The sequence below is a fragment of the Filicampus tigris genome, chromosome 21 (assembly GCF_054856515.1).
Source record: "Filicampus tigris isolate MCC_2025a chromosome 21, RoL_Ftig_1.0, whole genome shotgun sequence".
Taxonomy (NCBI): domain Eukaryota; kingdom Metazoa; phylum Chordata; class Actinopteri; order Syngnathiformes; family Syngnathidae; genus Filicampus; species Filicampus tigris.
This window is the reverse complement of record NC_141237.1, coordinates 3,812,994-3,835,856: the sequence shown is the minus strand read 5'-3', so window position 1 is coordinate 3,835,856 and position 22,863 is coordinate 3,812,994. Positions and strand designations below refer to the sequence as shown.

Here is a 22,863-nt window from a genome sequence, read left to right as displayed (position 1 = left end):
TTCAGCCTACCACAACCACTTTTATGAAGATGACTCAGATTTAAGCTTGACAAGTCAATTGAAGAAACAAGGATTCATTAGAAATTATAAACAACTTGCACATATGGATAAAAAGATAGGAAAATCAAGTCGAATAGGAAGGTGTTTTTTATTATAGTTAAACATACAAGCAAAAATATTTACAATGTAGCAAAGAGTTTATCTACAGCTGGGTTATATGTAGAGTGTAGTTTAATCTGCTCAGTGCTGGCAATTCTTCAGTTAGTTATTCGGCCACAATTCATATCAAATTTAAAATGAAACAGAAAAGAAAAGTGACAGGAAGCACTAACAATTTCCTTCAGTGTAACATGGCGACTGGCTGCTCGATGAATACATGAGGAACATGTCCCAACATGGTGGTAATTGCTTCAAAACCCCTGAGAAATAAAAAATGCAAATCTGTAAATCTGTCGGTGTTTGGTTCCCTCCAAAAAAAAAAAAAATGGCTTATGATCCCCACGACGCCAGCATGCGCATGTCATCCTCGTCCTCAGCCCTTCTTCTGGCCGCTGAAAAAACAATGACACAGGAATGACATTCAGAATTATGACCACCATGTAAATAATTGTACATTTGAATTAATTTGTAATTTTTTAAGGAATTTGTTCATGGGGGGGAAAAAAAATGGAAGAAAATTAAGTCATACATTCCCTCCAAAATAGTCTTTTTTACCTCTCGCTAAAATGTCAACCATACAAGAAAAAAAGCCATTTTTGTCAATCTGTCGTAGTAATTGTACAAGAATAAAGTCACATTTCCCCCCTAAAAATATCATACAAAATAAATTCCAGAAAACGCCCTTATTGTTTCAAGACAAAAAAAGTAATTTTACAATAAGGTCTTTTTTCATGCAAAGCAATGCAAAGGTAATGTTGCGAAAACTAAGATATATTTGAAGCGGGAAAAGGTCTTATCTAGAACAGTTGGATATTTCCGATAAGTCTTTTTTCCTAGAATGAATTGTACTTTTAAAAAAGACAAATGTAGTGATGTTGTGTGTGGGAAAAAAATGATAGTTACAAAACTTAAGTTGTATATTTTTCAGGGGTTAGTGTTATGTAATTTAGAAATGTGTTGTATATATTCTTTTCATTAAAAGTCATGCTTTTGAAGACTTTTTCAATATAGTGTACATACTGTAAAAGATACATTTAAAACAAAAATTATTGTACATACTTGCGCGGTGAGCTACGTGTACTGATGGAGCTGAGGGCAGTCTGGAGCTGGGCACCGAGGGCAGTCCTCCCATGCTCCTCAGGTTGTCCTCCATGTCCTCCTGTTCCAGCTCCTCCAGCTCGGCCAGCAGCTCATCCTAACAACAACAGTTATTTCTCTCTTTTGTTTAGAAATACACATAATCACCACCTTTGTGCGGGGGGGGGGGGGGGGCAACGGCAAAAAGTATATACCTCGTCGTAGGTTTCGCCGTAGGGTCTGGAGATGGCTTCGTTGATCTCGCGAGCCACATCTTGCTGCTCGTTGATGTCCTCCATCAGATCATCTATCTTGTTTAGATCCCTGAGAAAAGAAAAACAGTTTTTTTGGATGAATGTGCAGCGATACCCTGATCATTTGTGATTTTAATTATACAGGCACTACTTGCTATGTGGTGGATTTAACAACGTGTCATATACGGTTCTCCATCTCCACTTGTTGCTGATAGTGAGAAGTAGAACATTTTGTTGTGAAAGCAATATCCCGTTTTTTTTTTTTTTTAGCATTGCTAGCATTACGCTATCGGCATCTCATTAGGCAAAATGAGGTGCTTTGGTTGAACGTTTTGGTGTTTAAATATACAATGTTAATTTTCTTTTAAGTTTAACCAACTGGGGCTGACAATCAGCTTGAAGCAAGCACCCTGTACCTCTTACTTGGAGAACTGTATGATTGAGTCCTTTTCTTTTCCTCAAAGTGTGCGGGAAGGTTAAACTATGATTACAATTTTCAGTGGGTGGGTCTGGAACATCGGCGGTTAACTGTATGTGATTTTTTATTTCTTTTTTTAGTCGCACATGTATGTACTCCTCACATGCTCTCGTGGACCTTCTTCATGGCTTGGGCGGCGTAGCCCATGTTCCTCACCACCTCCGTGTTAGTGTGCGAGTTCTCCAGAGCTTCCCGCTGGAACTCGATGGTGGAAAGCGTGCCGTCGATCTGCGTCAGCTGCTGCTCCAGGCGCTTCTTCCTCTTCAAAGCCTGCAGGGCAGCTAAGAGGTTGTTTGTGGACATTAGCGTCGCAACAGAGCAATATGATGGAAAAAGTCCCATGATGAGATGAGACTATTTTTAGTCTGTCGTGCCATGATTCAACAGGCACTGAGTCATTTGAGTAATACAATGAAGGCTTTAAACTTCGAGGGTTGAAACATGTTTGTGTTTTTGCCAACATTTTATTCTTGCTGCTGCTAACAGCTTTCCCATCATTAATTGATTACAACTTTGATTTGTATCTACAGGGATTTGAGTTTTTTGGTTTGGAGCACTTGGTGCCATATACATTTATTTATTTACTTACGTTTGTGTGTTTAATTTTTTTCTTTTTATTAATTGATCTTTGTGTATAGCATTTTCTGTTTAACATGTACATTTATTGTTGTATTGAATTGATTTTTTTCCTTAAGGACATGTTTATTATTTTATTTATTCACACTCATTTGTATTCTTTTTTGTGGCCATTTGTATTTTTTTTGTGGCCTTTTTTTTTTTACTTCATCTGGAAACCCCATACAATTAAACCTCATAATAAACCTCAAGAGAAAGCCACAAACGCTAATAATGATTACATTTAGAACACATTTTAACACAATCAGAATGGTTTGTTGTTGTTTTTGGCCCAAAACGGGGAACTTTTCCCCCAAAGCGAAATGGCTTCTGTTTTTCAGTAAGATGCACCTGTGGCTCATCTTAAAATGGCGGCGCTCATGACACCTTTATCAGGTTTGGGCCTTTAGAGAGACGCCTAAAACACGAGGGGAAACTCTTGAAAAGTATCAACTTGGGCCCCTTTTTTGTTGGCGATAAGCATACAAACATACGTACCCCTCTTATTTCTTGTGCCATGCTTCTTGGCAATCATGACTTCCTGCTCAATTCTCTTTTCCAGGTAGTCCTGCTTCTTGCTCAACATGTCCTCGGTCTCCCGGAGCTTGTGGATGGCCTCCTGGGGAGAGGGTCCCCCTTTGGACCGGTGGTGGTGTTTGGACTTACTCCCGGACGATGACGACGAGCCGGAGCTCGAACTCCCCTTGAAGAATTTCGAGATTTTACTCATTTTGGCTGGGATTTCCTCCGACGGTAAGTAAAAAGCAGCGCTCAGTGGCGGTATGCGGACGCCGAGCACTTGTTATTATTGTCAGATTGTTTCCAGGGTGTGTGTGAGTGGACGCCGAGCTGTTTTTCCAGCTCGACGGGCTTTTGTGGTTGACAATTCACCTTTCGCCACACCTTTTCACATCTCGATTACCTACGTGACGTCATCGTGTATCAACTCTGCCACCTTCAGCAGTGACAAACGAAACCTTTGATCGAATATAGTGTTTTTTATTCAAAAATGCGCCTTGTTATCGTGGTGAGATATGTGAATAAATGTTTGTTGATAAACGCCCCACCTCTAAAATAGTTAAAATGATTATTGCGCAACTCCTCGAAGAGCTCTGCCTTTGAATTTCACTTCCAGGGCAATCACATCCGTTCACTCAACCGAAAAAAATTATTTATTTAAATATGCTCTTAAATTACTACCAACGTGCTAACATGTAATTATTCTGGCAAAAAACACATTTAAAGCAATTAAGTTATGGTGAAACACTTTCGGGTCGTTAGTCCAATTTCACTTCCGGGGTCAATTGTTGCCATTCGCGTAGGAAAAGCTCTTAAGCTAATGGCAGAGTTAGACATCGGAAAGCACTGTCAAATCGATTCTTGTCACCAACAAGGTCTCTGTCATCTTCGTTGTATTGCTCAAAAAATATATACTGTGTGACATTAAACATTATCTGTGTTTAAATAAGAATACATGTCAAATTAGCATAGTAGATTTTTATTGTTAGCATGATTCTGCACGCATCTTAATCACAGCTAAAGTAATATCGGACACAGATTGATATCTAAATGGTAAACGGTTTTCTAATAATAGGCCTGTGTTTAATGTAAGGCTACTTTGTTTGCTAGTCAACTAATTATTGACTGTTGCCTTCATTCATTTAGATTTCCTTCCATTTGTTTGTGATTCCTGCAATGGAGTCTACTGGTAAGCGTCACCACCTTCATTAGAGATTACTTGTTATTAAGACGATTTGTTGGTTGGAACTTATTTAGTTCAGTCCCATGTTTGGTTGTTTTTAGACTAAATGCACGTTTTTTTTTCTAATAACCAGTAAGAAGTACCGGTAAATGTTTTTAAATATTTTCCACCCCAAAATGTTTTGCATAATGGTATTGTCTTTTGCGTCTCCTGTTCGTGAACAGGAAAATTTGATTCAACATTGGATAATTGTGAGAGGGAAAAAAAACTAAAACATTTTTTCAGGCTATATTGACCAGCTCTACTGTGTGTTGTGTCTGAATTATATTAATACACTGTATTGTACAGTACATTGCAACCCATTTCTCTTTTTGCAGCTTGGAACACAGAAGCAGAGAGGCTCACTCATGTTCACAGGTAAGCAGCACTTTCTAGGTTTACTAGTGAAGAAAAAAGACCAACTTTCATGTCATGCACATACTTTTTTGGTGATAGAAATTCTTGAAATTACATCTCAGGAGCCTCTGAAAAGGGAAGCTCAACTTGTGGGCTGCAGCACAAGTTATCCATGCTCCTTTGAGGAATGCAAGGGGAAAGAACTGCTGCCTGTCATCTGTCTGCAGTGTGAGAAGCACTTCTGTTTGGCGTAGGTTGACACTATTAACCCAAATTTTATTCCCTGTGTTCAATTAAGTCATTAAGATTATGTGCGCAGCCACCGGCATCAAGATGATCACAAGTGTGAGAAGCTGGAGGCTCAAAAGCCACGCATGGCAGCCACCAAGGAGCTGGTGCAAAGGATTGTAGGTCAGTTAACATCAGGATAAGTAGCCAATGGATGACATTCCCGTGCTGTTCATCTTTTGACCACATGGGATCAGTATTATACAAATTGTGTGCGTTATATAGAACAGGGTTTGCCAAAAAAGCCATGACACATTTTGCATTAGAAGAATATATCACTAAAGTGTATAAATACTGAATTGCTCTCACTATTGGAGAACAAGGGGTGTGGGTGTCAACAAATTCAACAATTAATGAGTCAAATATACATTGAGTCACCTTTCGCTGATTATCATGACCTGGGTAATAGAGATTTCACACATATTGAATTTAAAAAAATATTTTTTTGCAAGCACATTGGTATTTTTTATTGGTATGCTTACAGCAAATGACTCAGGCAATTATGCTATGAGGCTAACAATTTGATTTGAAGTAAGCAAATAATTTTACAACCAATTCAGTGATTTTTTTTTTTTTTTTTCTTTTCGAATTTGATCTAATATATTTCCACTCTTATCCATTCAGAGTCAAAGGATGGCTCCAAAAGCAAAGGACGTAAAGGGGCAAAGAACAGTGCCACAGCAGCCAAGGTTGCTCTGATGAAACTGAAGCTGCATGCAGCAGGAGACAAGAGTTTACCACAGGTACACTTAAGATCTTATTTCACTATCACTTTTGACTAGTTTACCGATCCTCTTCTGCTCCACGCCTTCTCTCAGACGGAAAGAACCTACTTTCAAGTGTATCTTCCGAAAGGGTGTCAGGTGACCAGTCAGCCAATGTTCTTCTGCTCCAAATGGAGCGTGGGGAAGGTGGTGGATTACGCGGCCTCACTCGCTTCCCTCAAGAACAACAACAATGTGCTCGCAGCTAAGGTAACAACACAGCCTGATTTGGGAGGATTTAGTCAAAGAAAAGGAACTGAGGAAAAGTTAGTTTCGGTTCCTAGATACTCATATCTGATGTTTTATTTTGTATCAGCTACACAGAACAGCCCGTTTTAGCCCTTCCTGCCATCAACTTAAGACGGCAACAAGCCTGAAGCGTACTCACAGGAAGCTTTATTGTCCTCTCGCTCAACGCTAGTAACCTGATACTTAAAGGCAACATCCGTATCCTTCCTTCCCAGACTTTTTTTTATTGAGTGTCTCTTGGACTGTTTTGTTTTTCTTCTAGAAGTTGCGCCTCTGCCATCCTGAGACGGGGAAGTCTTTTCGTATGGACGACAGCCTGCACACGCTGCTGACCAGCTTGGAAGACCCCCTGCACAACGGGGGTAACGTGATCCTTGAGTACCTGGACAACGATAGCACAGGTGTGGAGGATGTTTCAAACTATATTACACCTAGATGACTGAATGACACAATAAAATGTAAGCTTGAATATGAATGTTTGCATGTGTGTTGCTAATGGGAACCTCAGGAGTAGGGCTGGGACTGAATATATTATCGGGGTGTATTGGTATACCCTTAGTGATGCATTATGGAATGAGATTGTATTTCGCTATCGGCCTCTTACTTCATGACCATTTTGACTTTTTTTTTTTCTAATAGATATTGTATTGCCCCCTATTCACCTAACTGAAATGTTTGGATATTAGTGAGCAGGTTTTAGTGTTTTATGTCATTAAAATGCTTTCTGAAAATGTATACAATATTTTCTTTCTCTACATTTCAACACAGTTTCCATTTAAAAAAGGTTAAATTTAAAATAAATGTTTTTAGATTTGAATACATTTTAGATTAGATACAGTACCATTATTACTATTAGTTCCACAATCGTTCTGCTATTTAATTTCCCCTAAAAGAAGACATTGGGCACGGCTCGAGAAAAAAATTCTGACCAATCACAAAAATGCGCATATGATTGCCATACACCCAGGCCAATCACGAGGCGTATACAAAGGATAATTCTGACCAATTGCGTCACCGTTGTATGATAGACACATATAACAGCCAATTGCAACATAAATGCTACGTCAGTCGGTTTTATATAATTAAAAAGGGGGCTTGTCTCCATCAGACAGTCGATTGTGTTGTTCGTAAACAGAAGGACGTAGCGGATTTTTGTCGACATTTCCCAACTATTTGGCCGGATTCTAAAGGTTTTTACGTCGCTTCTCTTTTACCTTTCGACTGATCGGTCGCTTGGACAACAGCGACTTGATCCACCGCGAATAGAAGCCTTGGTATTTTTTTTTGTGCAATTAGGTCAAAAGGGATGCCGCTGCAGACGGACTCCGATATGCGCAAACAGTCACTCGATTTAATCTCGTCGCATTTAATCGGAAAGAGTAGTTTTTCTATAAACCAAATGAGCCTCAGAGTGGCACATTCTCGACCGAGTGCTTGTAAAAGATGCTCGAACGCGCACTAATTGCTCGACTGTAAACACAAAAAGGAAGCAAGACGACTGAAAAAAAATCACAACAATAATAATAGCAAGCTGAGCTAGCTGCTGACATTAGCTTGGAGGTGACCGGAGCGACAAAGCCCAGCAAAAAAGTAAAAGAGCCGAGAAGACTCAAGAGTGAGACAAGCGACGTTTGTGGAACGTCTAATCGACTGCACCGTCGAGGACTATCGATTTGGTAAGTGATTTTGAGGCGCAAATGTTTATGATAAATTGAAGCAGGAAGAGTGTGGGGGAGGGGCTGCGAGAAAATGGCGGTCGTTGTCGAATATGTCCTCAAGATGGCGGTGCGCTCACTCTTCCTCGTTCTTGTTGTTTTTGTTTCAAGATGACAAACGCCCACCTTTTCAAGCTACATGCTGAAATGTTATCGTTATCGGTCGTATGTTATTATGGTTGTATGCAATGTATATGAAATACTGTTTGTTTGTTTAGGTCACAAAAGACAATGAAGTTGCTGGAAAACTCCATTTTCGAGGCGCTCAGCTCACGGCTGTGTGCTGAAACAGGAGAGTCTCGTATCCTTGGCAGGTGAGATTATTGTTATTTTTTTTATTTTTAATTGTTTCCGTAAACCGTGATAGGCGGTTCATATAAAGGATGGATTGTTGAATTTAAAGAAATACAAATTCAATTTTATTATCAAATACATTTTGACATTCAAAGAAAAGAAATCATGCAATAAGAAACTAAACTATGAGCTAAAATGTGTCCTTGACAAATTAACTGAAATCTGAAAGCCCAAATTGAAGTACTTGATGAAATGAGGAATGGTATGACCTCACATGACAAGGCGAGTGGACTGATAAACGGGGGCAGTAGAGCAAAGCAGGGCCATGCTGTTACTCAATTATAACTTGGGAGCACAAGTTAAATCAACACCAAACCAACAGTGTGTGTTTCCACCCTCAAGTATGTAATTAGATTATGTAAGAAGTCAACTGGCCCGCGGTTACAATTACACAGCGCAACTGGCTATTTTGAAGTGCGTCAAACGTGCGGGTGCGCTAAAAGCACGATATGGGCTCGAGTTGTGCACGGTTAAGAAAAAGCTTGCTGACATTTAGGCCGCTTAGCAGATTAGCGAGGCAGCAGCAGGCAGTGACAAAATGTCCACTTGGAAATAAGTGTACCAAAATAATCCTTTTAGCTACACACCTAAAAATATGTCAAACAAAACGCGCAGCCCTTTATTGAACTTGGCATAAGTTTGATTCTCATTCATGGGGTCACTTGTATCTCAAGGCACCATAGTGTGTGTGTGTATATTTATAAGTAGTTTGTTTTGGTGCGTCCTTGGTTGAGTTTGTCAAAGTTGTTTGTTGACATCAGCTGTGTTTGTGTGGGCTGGGGGCGGGAGGGGAGGGAAAGGAGGTCAGCTATGTCTCTAAAACAGTCGCGGCTGCTCTCCGTCAATGTTGACTCAAATAAGCGTCTTGCTCTTGCGTAACTGGCAGTCCAGTCCGTTCCTGCGTATCACATTTCAACGCGCCCCTGACCCTAAAAAAATAAAAGTACAGCGCGTCGCAACTTGTTCTTGTCACGTCCCTTGGAGATAAGCTTCGACGCCGGAGACGTGCAGCTAATCTTGTCAGAAAGAGCAAGCACACTTTCACTTTTTTTTTTTTTTTTTTTTTTTTTTCTGGGAGGGGGCGGGGGAGTATTCAAAGCAGAAAGTCACTTATGTAAATGAAGCTTACCGGCCACAATATTAGGTACACCCTCACAATCTAATTTCACACAATAATAGTAAGTTGAAATCGACTTTAAAATATTTGACTTTTTTTTTTTTTTTTTTTCAAAAAATGTAATTTATTCCCGAATATTGAGTCTCATTGGGTTTCTGATGTCCACCAACAGGATCGAGAGCTACTCGTGCAAGATGGCGGGCGACGACAAGCACATGTTCAAGCAGTTCTGCCAGGAGGGCGAGCCGCACATCCTGGAGGCTCTGTCCCCGCCACAGTCCGCCAGCGCCGCCAGTCCCGAGCTGTCAGTTGGCATTGCCCCCCCCCCCTACCCCCGAAACTAAAAAAAAAAACCCAAAACATTCCGTGATATAAAATGTCATCCCTCCAGGTTGGCCAAGAGCGCCGAGGACGCGGAGAGCCCTCTGAGCGACAAGTGCTGCAGGAAGACCATCTTCTACCTCATCACCACGCTCAACGAGTCCTTCAGGCCGGACTACGACTTCAGCGCAGCGCGGGCACACGAGTTCAGCAGGGAGCCGAGTCTCAACTGGGTGAATATACTTCCACTTGGAATCTTTTCAACCAAATAACACCAGATGGCTTCCAAGTAATACGCATTTATTGCTTTGGCGTAATGATCACGTTTAGATGGAATTTTCCGTGACTAATAGAGGTTACGATGTCCCTCAAAATCTGCGGGGATTCACCGTGTTTGATTGAAGCCACAACGCATTGAGGTTTTTATTGTTGCGTGGTGGTCAGGTGGCGAACGCGGTCAACAGCAGCTTGTTCTCGGCCGTCGGGGAAGGATTCAACTCTCTGGGGCCCGAGTTGTGGAACGCCATCGACCAGGAGATCAACCTGCCCGCCTGCGACATCTACAGGTAACCCGTCCGTCCCCGGAGACTTTCCAATTTCCTCCCACATTCCAAAAACATGCATGAGAGATGTGTTGTCGACTCTAAATTGTGGCGAGGTTGGAACGGTCGTTTGTGTGTCCTGCGGTTTGCTGGCAACCAGTCCAGGTTGCACCTTGAAATTTGTGTCAAATGCCAACAAAGTTCATTTTAATTGGTGGGAAAAAATTGCGAAAGGAAAAAAAAAAAGAATTTAGGAGGAGAATTTGGTTTTGTTTGAACTAGAGAAACGGTCATTTTAGCTCCCTCTGGTGATCTTGAGAGCAATTTCTCCACCAACACACATGTAATCCCCCCCCCCCCTCTCAGCTACAACCCTGATCTGGACTCGGATCCTTTCGGGGAGGAGGGCAGCCTGTGGTCCTTCAACTACTTCTTCTACAACAAGAAGTTGAAAAGGATTGTCTTCCTCACGTGTCGCTACGTCAGGTAAGCGCCATTTTGCTTTTGACTCCGCCCACCTCCACCAACTCAACGTTTGCCGCCGCCAGCGTCCTGAGCGGCTACGGCGGAGACGGCCTGGACAGCGACGAGCTGGACATGGAGCTGGATGATGACGAAGAGGAGGAGCTGGCCGGCTTCACCGAGGACAGGTGAGCTTACTTGGGTCGGCGCCATCTTGAAAAGACGTCAAGGTTTGCCGTTTGGTTTCGCAGGTGTTCCAGAGTCGTGTGCGTGTGAGGCTTCGCCGTCCGCCCCAAATGCAGTTTTCACGCTTTTTCTAGGACTGCATGCATGTTTTAGAGATTTTCTTTTGAACAAATGTGCAGGCGAGAGACTCCAATGTCAGAGAAAGTCAACAACAAAAGAAAAAAAGAGGCTGTTTCTTGGGCTGGAACTTGTTGGTGTTACTGTTGTGAGATCAGAAAATGACGTTTTGCTTCGCTTTTGTAAACAACGCTCGTTCACAACTGCTTTTACATCAAATGTTTTCCTTTTTTTTTTTTTTTTTGTGCGTCTCAAATATTCCTGTTTTTCTACATTTGTGTGCACCTGACTTCCATGCAGACGTGAATGTAGAGTGTACCCAAGCTAAATGATGTGTATCTGTGCTTTCTCTTCTGTGTTCTAATATATTGCTGATGTGAATAAACACCTTTTTTGTGAGTGTCAATTGCATTTGTTTGGTTCAACACGCATGGTTCTCAATTGAAAATAGGATTTGAAAGTTTATAGTTTTCAGACTACTGTTAAGGTTTTACGAAAAAAAACGACCAGGTATAGTAAGGGTATATAATAGTAAGGCGTTTTTTTGAGAAACAAACGACCATGTATAGTAAGGCGTTTTTTTGAGAAAAAAACGACCATGTATAGTAAGCCGTTTTTTTGCGAAAAAACGACCATGTATAGTAAGGGTGTATAGTAAGGTGTTTTTTTGGGGAAAAAAAACAACATACTATACCCTTACATATACATGTTTGTTTTTTTTCGCAAAAAGATAGGTAAGGGTATACCCTTACCTTTTTTTTCAAAAGAAGAGGTAAGGGTTTACTATGGCGTTTTTTTTTCGACCACGTTTTTCGAAAAAAAAGGACTTACTATACCCTTACATATAAATGGTCGTTGTTTTTCGCAAAAATCGTCTTACTATACATGGTTGTTTTTTGGGCAAAAAAAGAGGTAAGGGTTTACTATGGCGTTTTTTTTTTTTTTACCACGTTTTTAAAAAAAAAATGCCTTAGTATAACCCTTATCGCGTTTTTTGAAAAAAACGCCTTACTATACCCTTACTTTTCTTTTTTTTTTCGAAAACCGAGGTAACGGTATACCATTACCTTTTTTTTTCGAAAAACAAGGTAAGGGTATAGTAAGACGTTTTTTTGAGAAAAAAACGACCATGCATATAGTAAGGCGTTTTTTGCGAAAAAAACGACCATGTACAGTAAGCCGTTTTTTTGCGAAAAAAACGACCATGTATAGTAAGGGTATGAAGAGAGGCGTTTTACCCTTACATATACATGGTCATTTTTTTTTCGCAAAAAACGCCTTATGGTTGTTTTTTTGGCAAAAAAAAGGTAAGGGTATACCCTTACCTTTTTTTCAAAAAAAGAGGTTAGGGTTTACTATGGCGTTTTTTTTCGACCACGTTTTTCAAAAAAAAAGAACTTACTATACCCTTACCACATTTTTTGAAAAAAATGCCTTAGTATACCCTTATCGCGTTTTTCGGAAAAAACGCCTTACCACATTTTTCACAAAAAACGCCTTACTATACCCTTACCTTTCTTTCTTTTTTTTTCGAAAAACGAGGTAAGGGTATACCATTACCTTTTTTTTCAAAAAACGAGGTAAGGGTATAGTAAGGCGTTTTTTGGGGAAAATGTGGTCAGGGAAAAAACGCCTTACTATACATGGTTGTTTTTTTGGCAAAAAAAAAAAAAAAAGAAGTTTTTAAAGCATTTAAAGCAGTCTTAATTTTCAGCTCTCTACTGGCTGAGAGGATAGAGTCGTGGGATTGTAAACTTGAGGACTCGGGTTCGAATCTCGGACATGCCATATATATATAAAAAAAAGAACCATGTGTAATAAGGTGTTTTAGGGGAAAAAAACAACCATTTAAAGGCGTATTTCGCCATTGAAGATACATAGGCAAGGAGCAGTCTTGCTTTTTTTTTTTTTTTTTTTGGAAAAACAAGGTAAGGGTATACCCTTACCTTTTTTTCGAAAAACGAGGTAATAGTATAGTACGGCGTTTTTTTTTTTAAAAACGAGGTAAGGCTATAGTAAGGCGTTTTTTTTTTAAACACGTGGTCAGGTTATAGTAAGGCGTTTTTTTTCGAAAAACGAGGTAAGGGTATAGTAAGGCGGTTTTTTTTCGAAAAAAGGGGTAAGGCGTTTTTTTTTTTAAAAACTTGGTAAGGGTATAGTAAGGCGTTTTTTTTTTCTTTCAACGAGGTAAGGGTATACCCTTACCTTTTTTTCGAAAAACGAGGTAAGGGTATACCCTTACCTTTTTTTTGAAATATGAGGTAATTAGGCGTTTTTTTTTTTTTAAACACGTGGTCAGGTTATATAGTTACAGCATTTTTTTTTTCGAAAAACGAGGTAAGGGTATACCCTTACCTTTTTTTCGAAAAACGAGGTAATAGTATAGTAAGGCGTTTTTTTTCGAAAAACGAGGTAAGGGTATAGTAAGGCGGTTTTTTTTTTTCGAAAAAAGGGGTAAGGGTATAGTAAGGCGTTTTTTTTTTCTTTCAACGAGGTAAGGGTATACCCTTACCTTTTTTTTGAAAAACGAGGTAAGGGTATACCCTTACCTTTTTCGAAAAATTAGGTAATTAGGCGTTTTTTTTTTTTTAAACACGTGGTCAGGTTGTATAGGTACAGCATTTTTTTTTTCGAAAAACGAGGTAAGGGTATAGTAAGGCGTTTTTTTTTCGAAAAAAGGGGTAAGGCGTTTTTTTTTTTTCGAAAAATTAGGTAAGGGTATACCCTTACCTTTTTTTCGAAAAACGAGGTAATAGTATAGTAAGGCGTTTTTTTTCGAAAAACGAGGTAAGGGTATAGTAAGGCGGTTTTTTTTTTCGAAAAAAGGGGTAAGGGTATAGTAAGGCGGTTTTTATTTCTTTCAACGAGGTAAGGGTATACCCTTACCTTTTTTTCGAAAAATGAGGTAATTAGGCGTTTTTTTTTTTTTTAAACACGTGGTCAGGTTATATAGGTACGGCATTTTTTTTTTGAAAAACGAGGTAAGGGTATAGTAAGGCGGTTTTTTTTTTCGAAAAAAGGGGTAAGGCGTTTTTTTTTTCGAAAAACGAGGTAAGGGTATACCCTTACCTTTTTTTCGAAAAACGAGGTAATAGTATAGTAAGGCGTTTTTTTTCGAAAAACGAGGTAAGGGTATAGTAAGGCGTTTTTTTTTTCGAAAAAAGGGGTAAGGGTATAGTAAGGCGTTTTTTTTTTCTTTCAACGAGGTAAGGGTATACCCTTACCTTTTTTTTGAAAAACGAGGTAAGGGTATACCCTTACCTTTTTTTTCGAAAAATGAGGTAATTAGGCGTTTATTTTTTTTAAACACGTGGTCAGGTTGTATAGGTACAGCATTTTTTTTTTTTCGAAAAACGAGGTAAGGGTATAGTAAGGCGTTTTTTTTTCGAAAAAAGGGGTAAGGCGTTTTTTTTTTTCGAAAAACGAGGTAAGGGTATACCCTTACCTTTTTTCGAAAAACGAGGTAATAGCATAGTAAGGCGTTTTTTTTCGAAAAACGAGGTAAGGGTATAGTAAGGCGTTTTTTTTTTTCGAAAAAAGGGGTAAGGGTATAGTAAGGCGTTTTTTTTTTCTTTCAACGAGGTAAGGGTATACCCTTACCTTTTTTTTGAAAAACGAGGTAAGGGTATACCCTTACCTTTTTTTCGAAAAATTAGGTAATTAGGCGTTTTGTTTTTTTTAAACACGTGGTCAGGTTGTATAGGTACAGCATTTTTTTTTTCGAAAAACGAGGTAAGGGTATAGTAAGGCGTTTTTTTTTCAAAAAAAGGGGTAAGGCGTTTTTTTTTTTCGAAAAATGAGGTAAGGGTATACCCTTACCTTTTTTTCGAAAAACGAGGTAATAGTATAGTAAGGCGTTTTTTTTTTCTTTCAACGAGGTAAGGGTATACCCTTACCTTTTTTTTGAAAAACGAGGTAAGGGTATACCCTTACCTTTTTTTCGAAAAACGAGGTAATAGTATAGTAAGGCGTTTTTTATTTCTTTCAACGAGGTAAGGGTATACCCTTACCTTTTTTTCGAAAAATGAGGTAATTAGGCGTTTTTTTTTTTTTTAAACACGTGGTCAGGTTATATAGGTACGGCATTTTTTTTTTCGAAAAACGAGGTAAGGGTATAGTAAGGCGTTTTTTTTTTCGAAAAAAGGGGTAAGGCGTTTTTTTTTCGAAAAACGAGGTAAGGGTATACCCTTACCTTTTTTTCGAAAAACGAGGTAATAGTATAGTAAGGCGTTTTTTTTCGAAAAACGAGGTAAGGGTATAGTAAGGCGTTTTTTTTTTTCGAAAAAAGGGGTAAGGGTATAGTAAGGCGGTTTTTATTTCTTTCAACGAGGTAAGGGTATACCCTTACCTTTTTTTTGAAAAACGAGGTAAGGGTATACCCTTACCTTTTTTTCGAAAAATTAGGTAATTAGGCGTTTTTTTTTTTTTAAACACGTGGTCAGGTTGTATAGGTACAGCATTTTTTTTTTTTCGAAAAACGAGGTAAGGGTATAGTAAGGCGGTTTTTTTTCGAAAAAAGGGGTAAGGCGTTTTTTTTTTCGAAAAACGAGGTAAGGGTATACCCTTACCTTTTTTTCGTAAAACGAGGTAATAGTATAGTAAGGCGTTTTTTTTCGAAAAACGAGGTAAGGGTATAGTAAGGCGTTTTTTTTTTTCGAAAAAAGGGGTAAGGGTATAGTAAGGCGGTTTTTATTTCTTTCAACGAGGTAAGGGTATACCCTTACCTTTTTTTCGAAAAACGAGGTAAGGGTATACCCTTACCTTTTTTTCGAAAAATGAGGTAATTAGGTGTTTTTTTTTTTTTTTTAAACACGTGGTCAGGTTATATAGGTACGGCATTTTTTTTTTCGAAAAACGAGGTAAGGGTATAGTAAGGCGTTTTTTTTTCGAAAAACGAGGTAAGGGTATACTCTTACCTTTTTTTCGAAAAACGAGGTAATAGTATAGTAAGGCGTTTTTTTTCCAAAAATGAGGTAAGGGTGTAGTAAGGCGGGTTTTTTTTCGAAAAAAGGGGTAAGGCGTTTTTTTTCGAAAATATAGTAAGGCGTTTTTTTTTTTTTCAACGAGGTAAGGGTATACCCTTACCTTTTTTTTCGAAAAATGAGGTAATTAGGCGTTTGTTTGTTTTTTAAACACGTGGTCAGGTTGTATAGGTACAGCATTTTTTTTTTCGAAAAACGAGGTAAGGGTATAGTAAGGCGTTTTTTTTCGAAAAACGAGGTAAGGGTATACCCTTACCTTTTTTTCGAAAAACGAGGTAATAGTATAGTAAGGCGTTTTTTTTCGAAAAACGAGGTAATAGTATAGTAAGGCGTTTTTTTTCGAAAAAAGGGGTATGGCGTTTTTTTTTCGAAAAACGAGGTAAGGGTATACCCTTGCCTTTTTTTCGAAAAACGAGGTAATAATATAGTAAGGCGATTTTTTTTTCGAAAAACGAGGTAAGGGTATAGTATGGCGTTTTTTTTTCTTTCAACGAGGTAAGGGTATACAGTTACCTTTTTTTCGAAAAACGAGGTAAGGGTATACCCTTGCCTTTTTTTCGAAAAATGAGGTAATAGTATAGTAAGGCGTTTTTTTTTTTAAACACGTGGTCAGGTTATATAGGTACAGCATTTTTTTTTCGAAAAAAGGGGTAAGGCGTTTTTTTTTTCGAAAAACGAGGTAAGGGTATACCCTTACCTTTTTTTCGAAAAACGAGGTAATAGCATAGTAAGGCGTTTTTTTTCTAAAAACGAGGTAAGGGTATAGTAAGGCGTTTTTTTTTTTCGAAAAAAGGGGTAAGGGTATAGTAAGGCGTTTTTTTTTTCTTTCAACGAGGTAAGGGTATACCCTTACCTTTTTTTTGAAAAACGAGGTAAGGGTATACCCTTACCTTTTTTTCGAAAAATTAGGTAATTAGGCGTTTTTTTTTTTTTAAACACGTGGTCAGGTTGTATAGGTACAGCATTTTTTTTTTCGAAAAACGAGGTAAGGGTATAGTAAGGCGGTTTTTTTTCGAAAAAAGGGGTAAGGCGTTTTTTTTTTTCGAAAAATGAGGTAAGGGTATACCCTTACCTTTTTTTCGAAAAACGAGGTAATAGTATAGTAAGGCGTTTTTTTTCGAAAAACGAGGTAAGGGTATAGTAAGGCGTTTTTTTTTTTCGAAAAAAGGGGTAAGGGTATAGTAAGGCGTTTTTTTTTTCTTTCAACGAGGTAAGGGTATACCCTTACCTTTTTTTCGAAAAATGAGGTAATTAGGCGTTTTTTTTTTTTTAAACACGTGGTCAGGTTGTATAGGTACAGCATTTTTTTTTTTTCGAAAAACGAGGTAAGGGTATAGTAAGGCGTTTTTTTTTCGAAAAAAGGGGTAAGGCGTTTTTTTTTTTCGAAAAACGAGGTAAGGGTATACCCTTACCTTTTTTTCGAAAAACGAGGTAAGGGTATACCCTTACCTTTTTTTCGAAAAATGAGGTAATTAGGTGTTTTTTTTTTTTTTTAAACACGTGGTCAGGTTATATAGGTACAGCATTTTTTTTTTCGAAAAACGAGGTCAGGGTATAGTAAGGCGTTTTTTTTTCGAAAAACGAGGTAAGGGTATACTCTTACCTTTTTTTCGAAAAACGAGGTAATAGTATAGTAAGGCGTTTTGGTTTTTTTTTAAACACGTGGTCAGGTTATATAGGTACAGCATTTTTTTTTCGAAAAAAGGGGTAAGGCGTTTTTTTTTTCGAAAAACGAGGTAAGGGTATACCCTTACCTTTTTTTTCGAAAAACGAGGTAATAGTATAGTAAGGCGTTTTGGTTTTTTTTTAAACACGTGGTCAGGTTATATAGGTACAGCATTTTTTTTTCGAAAAATGTGGTAAGGGTATAGTAAGGCGTTTTTTTCTAAAAAGGCATTTTTTTTCGAAAAACGTGGTAAGGGTATAGTAAGGCGTTTTTTACCACGGTTTGCTCAACATTTTAAGTCATAAGTTAATTTTAAGACATACAAGTTAAGCGGTTTCAAACCAAACGACCACAAAAACTTACCAGGTGAAAAATGAGCACCTCAAACACGAGCATTCCTGATTATCTCCTCGGACCAGTCTGCGCGTGTCTCCCGGTGTTTTGAGTCTGATGCGCGCGCATTAAAACCCTCCTTTGAAAACAGGTCAATAATAAAAACACCTACGGCTGAAAAATATTTAATCATGTCATAAACGTAACAAGTTATCCTTTGCAAAGTCGTCATCTTGATGCTTTGTCCCATCGGCTCCTCCAGACGGACGCAACAAGACACCGCTGTGAGGCAGACGATGGATTTTTGTTGACTTCGTGGCTCAAATACTGCACCGCCATCTTAGATAGTTCCTTCTACAAAAAGTGCGCGTCGCATACTCGCAAACACACAAGAGCACCGTTCATCTGGAAAAGTACAAATAAAACACGCAATAACATCCTTCTCCGCTCAAATGCTGAGAAAGAATGACATTAAATAGTGGAATTAAAAATACTGTCATTAAAAAAAGGGAACCGCTTCAGATTGTTCAAGAGGAAAAAAAGTTCAAATAAAAACAAGCACATTTTTGCTTGTGGAGCCAAAACCCACCAAACTTATTATAGTGTATGTAGAACAAACACTTAAGTGTGTGAGATGAAGTCAATAAAGGAAAAATAATACATATTTGTATATATTTTAGAAAAAAAACAAAACAAAAAAAAAAAAACAGTCCACATCCCTTGTGTCCCTGAACGTCATGGCCGTGTTTCATTTCCGGCCCAAAACGCCCACAAGTCTGTTCCAGAGAAAAAAAAAGGAGAAGAAAAAGTAGAAGGCCATGAGACAGAAATCGTGTTGGGGGGGGTGACGGACGTCCATGAAAGAATTGAGGGGAGGGTGGGGAGCTGCTATCTGAGTCCAGCCCGTGATGTCATCCACTCCAGACCTTGACACAAGCTGGAAACAAAAAGATGATCATGATTTAATCAATGATTAAATTTTCGCTAGTAAAATTAGCCCACAAAATTGGGAAAATTATGATGCTTTTTTTGTTTGCCATAAACTCAAGTACATTTTTTTCATGAAATTTAGTACCTCGCCTGGAAAATGAAACACATTTTCCTCAAAATATTTTTCCCCATGAAAGCATAGAAACTGCATGTTTACCCTTAAAATATATTTAAAAAATTTTTTTAAGTACCCAAAATTTTAGTTTACATTTTCATAATTCATATTTTAGTGTCAAATACATTTTTTATTTCATAAAACAAATTTGCGAGTAAAAATATGAGTAAAAAAATATATGTAAAACAAGTAATTTTCTTGCAAAAATGTGAACTATACTTTTCTTGTGAAATTAAAATGAACTCAAAATCCCAATTGGCACTTTCATAAAATCGAGTAATTTTTCTCAAAATCAAATCATCTCATAAATATTTTCTTAAATTTGGGTCAAATAATATTGTAATATTTTGCCCCTCAAAATTTAGATTGTTTTTTGTCATTTCTTTTGTTAAACTTTTGCATATCACCCCGTAAAAACCTTTTGTAAAAATGCCAATGTTTTATCCTGAAAATGACAGTAGGCATTTTTTCCTCGTGTAAATTTTTCTCCACAAAAAAAAATTCTGTCAAAAAAATTTTTTTTTCTCTTTTCTTTCTCAAAATGGAATATTTTTGTTCTAGAAGTAATACGTTAATACTAATTGATTTTTTTTTTTTTCCTTCTCGTGAGCTTCCAATGTTATTGTCAGGTGGTCTGGGTCAACGATCGGCAACGCACCCTTCCCCGGTGAGAGCGCAGCAGGACTGGATGTGCCACGGGTGATCTTTGATGGCGCTCAGCGTCATGTACTTTGAGATCTCGGCCGCCGACATGCAGTCCTTCATGTCCTGCTTGTTGGCGAAGATCAGCACGGCCGCTTTGCGCAGGTCCTGCATGGGAAGACCGGACGGACGGTGTCAAAAACGGCCCCCTTTGAGCCCCCCCAAAAAAAAAAAAATAAAAAGAAGAGGAAGGTCCGGACGGCTGACCTCGTGAGCCAACATCCTGTAGAGTTCCTCTTTGGTGATGACCAGACGCTCTCGGTCGGTGCTGTCCACCACCAGGATGACAAACTGCACAAACAACCACAACGAGTCAGCCGGGGAGTGCTGACGGCTGAGCCCGAAAGGAAACAAAAGGAACAAAAGATGCCACATGTGTCAAAAAGACACGCCCGGCGACCTTTAAAATGAGGGCGGGGCGTGTGCCTCCCCCATCATTTCAGCTTCTTTTTTTTTTTTTTTGGTCTACTCGTTTTGTTTTGAATTGTGCCAGGCCACACTAAACAGTTATGACATAAAATTAAGCGTTCCGAAAGTACGAATTTATTTCATTCTATTTTTTCAATTCCTCCAAAAAAAAAAAAATGCTGCCTTATACAAAACCGTTTTCTGGCGAAAGCTACATTTTTTTTTTTTTTCGTGAGTACAAGACTTTATTCCTTGTAAAATTATAAGCCTGTCTTTATAAGTTCTTGCATTGTTCATCCTTTGCAGCCTCCTAAAAAAAAATGTTTGTAATGTGCACTTCAATGACTAAAAATAGCACTTGTACCGACATAATATTGCACTTTTCTAAGATCAAGCAGTGATGACATCATTAAATAGGATTAAAAAAAGAATATTACTATATTTCATAACCTATATATATATATATATATATATATATTTGGGCAACATGACAGAACTATTGCATAATATCACAATAGTATAGTAGCGACTACGGCGTGAGAAGATGTCAAGGGCAGACTTTTTGCTTCTGGGGGGCGGGGGGGTCTCGCTTTGTCAACGCTTAACCTTTGACCCGGACCGGCCCCTCAGCTGCCGTGCGCTCTGTGAACAAACACGCCATCTGCCCTCATTCACACACATCTGTACCTCGGTGTTGGAGTAGTACGTGTTCCAGGAGGACCTGAGCGACTCCTGTCCGCCGATGTCCCACATGAGGAAGTGCGTGTTCTTCACCACGATCTCCTCCACGTTGCTGCCGATGGTGGGCGACGTGTGGACCACCTCGTTCATCAGACTGAAAAAAGGGACACTTCGTTAGTTGCGCAACCGGCGAGCTACAAAGCTATCTAATCCCAAGCTTTACATATAACCATGTTTTATTTATTACAACTGTACACAGAATTGGTGGAATAAAGAACCTATGTAATAAAAAAAAAAAAGAGTCTCACAACTGGTAGAGTATTGTGGTCTTGCCGGCATTGTCCAGGCCAACGATGATCACCTTGTGTTCTGTATGGAAAAAAAAAAAGAGATTTTTCCAACATTTTAGAGCTAGTCGTGGTCATTTCGTGACATCAGTGGCAGATCCTTCATTGTGCTACCCACTCATCCAGGAAGGAAGCGTGATTAGAGGCGGACAAGAGTCTCGTCTATGACTTCCTAGGGCTTTGTAAAAGGCCGACAAATATGTGTAGTGGATATGAAAAGTCGACACACCCTTGTTCAAATTCCAGGGTTTTAGTGATATAAAAAAAAAAAAATGAGATCATTTCAAAACATTAACAATTGGGGCCTGACATGGATTTTTTCAAGCTGATGCCAATTTGTCAGAATGGATTCTTTCTAAAAAATAAAGATTTGAAAACATTAAGATATTTTCCACAAAAAAAACTATTTTTTCAACTCATAATATTAAAAGGCATTCTCAGAAAACAATTGCTTTGCAAAAGTAAAAAAAATTCTTTGTGAAATTAAGCAGTTTTTTGTGCGTTAAAACAATCTTTTTATTTTTTCCACAAGCTAATTTGTCATAATTTAAAAAGTAAGATACCGCTAATCATAACAAAAACACCAGCGCTCGAAAAAACAAATCTCTGATTATGTTTTTAAGAAAGTTAATGAAAAATGATCCTTGGGAGAGCCTACCCATAGTTACGTCATAGCAACCCAGACAATACTAATCAATCGACCGTTCAAACAATATGATAAAAACCAAAATAAAAAAAGTAATTATTTCCTAAATCTCTTTAGTTTGAATGCAAATTACCAACTCGAATATCAGCTCACACAATACAATAACGGAGAGTTTATAGAAAACACTGTGTCACAAAGTCAACAGAAAAGTCGTCCCAAACGATAAAACTATTCGGAGTAGTGCTATCTATTTTGGCAACGGTAAAGAAATGAACTCTTTGCGTACCTTGGTTACAAAAGAAGCTCCACAGTTTAGCGAATATGAGGCCCATTGTTTAAAAAAACTAAAATAAAAAATGCCAATGTCCGTTCGTCCGTCCGTTCTTTGTTCCGAACATCCGTCGGTCGGTACCGAGCTGCAATTCCACACGCACGGTGGCTAAGCTAAGCTACGAGCTCACGGCGACTTTTCCTCCAACGCGGACTCCATGCGCCCCCGTAAACGTCGACAAATGTGGCGGGGAGCGGCGAAAGACGCCTCGGGGTTTGTAGGCAGCGCCTTCGATGTCAGGAGAACTGCGCCAAGAAGCGGTATGCGCGATCCGTCTGACCATCCACCAGCCCTCGGCTTACACTGGGCCGGCTTCAGAAAAAAATCAGCCACATATTGAACTCCTTGCTTCTGACGTCATCACGCCGCGCTCACATTTTTCCCTAAACTAATACAACATGAATATAAACCAGTTAAGCATGCCATGAAAAAGACTATTAAGCATGCCATTAAAAAGTGCTATTGATTTTGTAGTGGTAAAAATTACACTTTTTTTAAAAAATAAACCACAACTTCTTAGTGTACGAGAATATAGATCAGAGAAAAAGGTGTCTTTCTGCAGGCGTCATTACACACCGATATGTTCACATTTCCCCAGTTAAGTTAAAAAAACAAAGTTCCAGTTAAAAAAGTCACATTATGTACCTCTGATTATGTCGTCACGTTCACATCTTCCCCTTAAAAAATAAGCATCTAATTAAAATATAGGAACACTAAGCAAGACAATGTTTTATTGTGCCGGCAAATGTATAAAAATGAAATAAAAACTCAGAAGCCAAATTTTACCGCCCCTTGATTACGTCATGCCGTAGCGACGCGTTCGTTTTTTCCCCTTAAAAAACGTTCGTTCATCAATCACGACGTGT

The 22,863-nt window shown here is 38.6% G+C and overlaps 4 protein-coding genes across 5 annotated transcripts; 2 read left to right on the top strand and 2 right to left on the bottom strand.

Moving 5' to 3' along the window:
• Positions 1-129: 129 nt before the first annotated feature.
• Positions 130-3,536, bottom strand: chmp4c (charged multivesicular body protein 4C). Its single transcript, XM_086021509.1, has 5 exons — positions 3,082-3,536; positions 2,072-2,249; positions 1,452-1,560; positions 1,219-1,354; positions 130-551 (listed from the first exon to the last, which is right to left on the bottom strand). The coding sequence occupies exons 1-5, from the start codon at positions 3,311-3,313 to the stop codon at positions 490-492; spliced, it is 717 nt and encodes a 238-aa protein (XP_085877635.1). The 5' UTR covers positions 3,314-3,536; the 3' UTR covers positions 130-489.
• Positions 3,537-3,865: 329 nt separating this feature from the next.
• On the top strand, positions 3,866-6,713 carry zfand1 (zinc finger, AN1-type domain 1). Of its 2 annotated transcripts, none has more exons than XM_086021366.1 (8): positions 3,866-3,977; positions 4,249-4,291; positions 4,663-4,702; positions 4,804-4,931; positions 5,001-5,092; positions 5,594-5,712; positions 5,788-5,943; positions 6,245-6,457. In XM_086021366.1, the coding sequence occupies exons 1-8, from the start codon at positions 3,923-3,925 to the stop codon at positions 6,419-6,421; spliced, it is 810 nt and encodes a 269-aa protein (XP_085877492.1). In that variant the 5' UTR covers positions 3,866-3,922; the 3' UTR covers positions 6,422-6,457. The 2 variants fall into 2 exon arrangements, with proteins under 2 accessions (XP_085877492.1, XP_085877493.1); XM_086021367.1 differs by having other exon boundaries at positions 3,913-3,977; positions 4,781-4,931; positions 6,245-6,713.
• Positions 6,714-7,072: 359 nt separating this feature from the next.
• Positions 7,073-11,202, top strand: LOC147127217 (repressor of RNA polymerase III transcription MAF1 homolog). The gene is made up of 8 exons (XM_086021368.1): positions 7,073-7,658; positions 7,916-8,011; positions 9,341-9,472; positions 9,560-9,722; positions 9,934-10,055; positions 10,398-10,517; positions 10,580-10,681; positions 10,745-11,202. The coding sequence occupies exons 2-8, from the start codon at positions 7,929-7,931 to the stop codon at positions 10,767-10,769; spliced, it is 747 nt and encodes a 248-aa protein (XP_085877494.1). The 5' UTR covers positions 7,073-7,658; positions 7,916-7,928; the 3' UTR covers positions 10,770-11,202.
• Positions 11,203-17,946: 6,744 nt separating this feature from the next.
• Positions 17,947-22,551, bottom strand: LOC147127216 (ADP-ribosylation factor-like protein 5B). Its single transcript, XM_086021461.1, has 6 exons — positions 21,953-22,551; positions 20,982-21,042; positions 20,680-20,827; positions 19,792-19,875; positions 19,541-19,692; positions 17,947-18,714 (listed from the first exon to the last, which is right to left on the bottom strand). Exons 1-6 carry the CDS (start codon positions 21,996-21,998, stop codon positions 18,666-18,668), a joined length of 540 nt encoding a protein of 179 aa, XP_085877587.1. The 5' UTR covers positions 21,999-22,551; the 3' UTR covers positions 17,947-18,665.
• Positions 22,552-22,863: the final 312 nt, after the last annotated feature.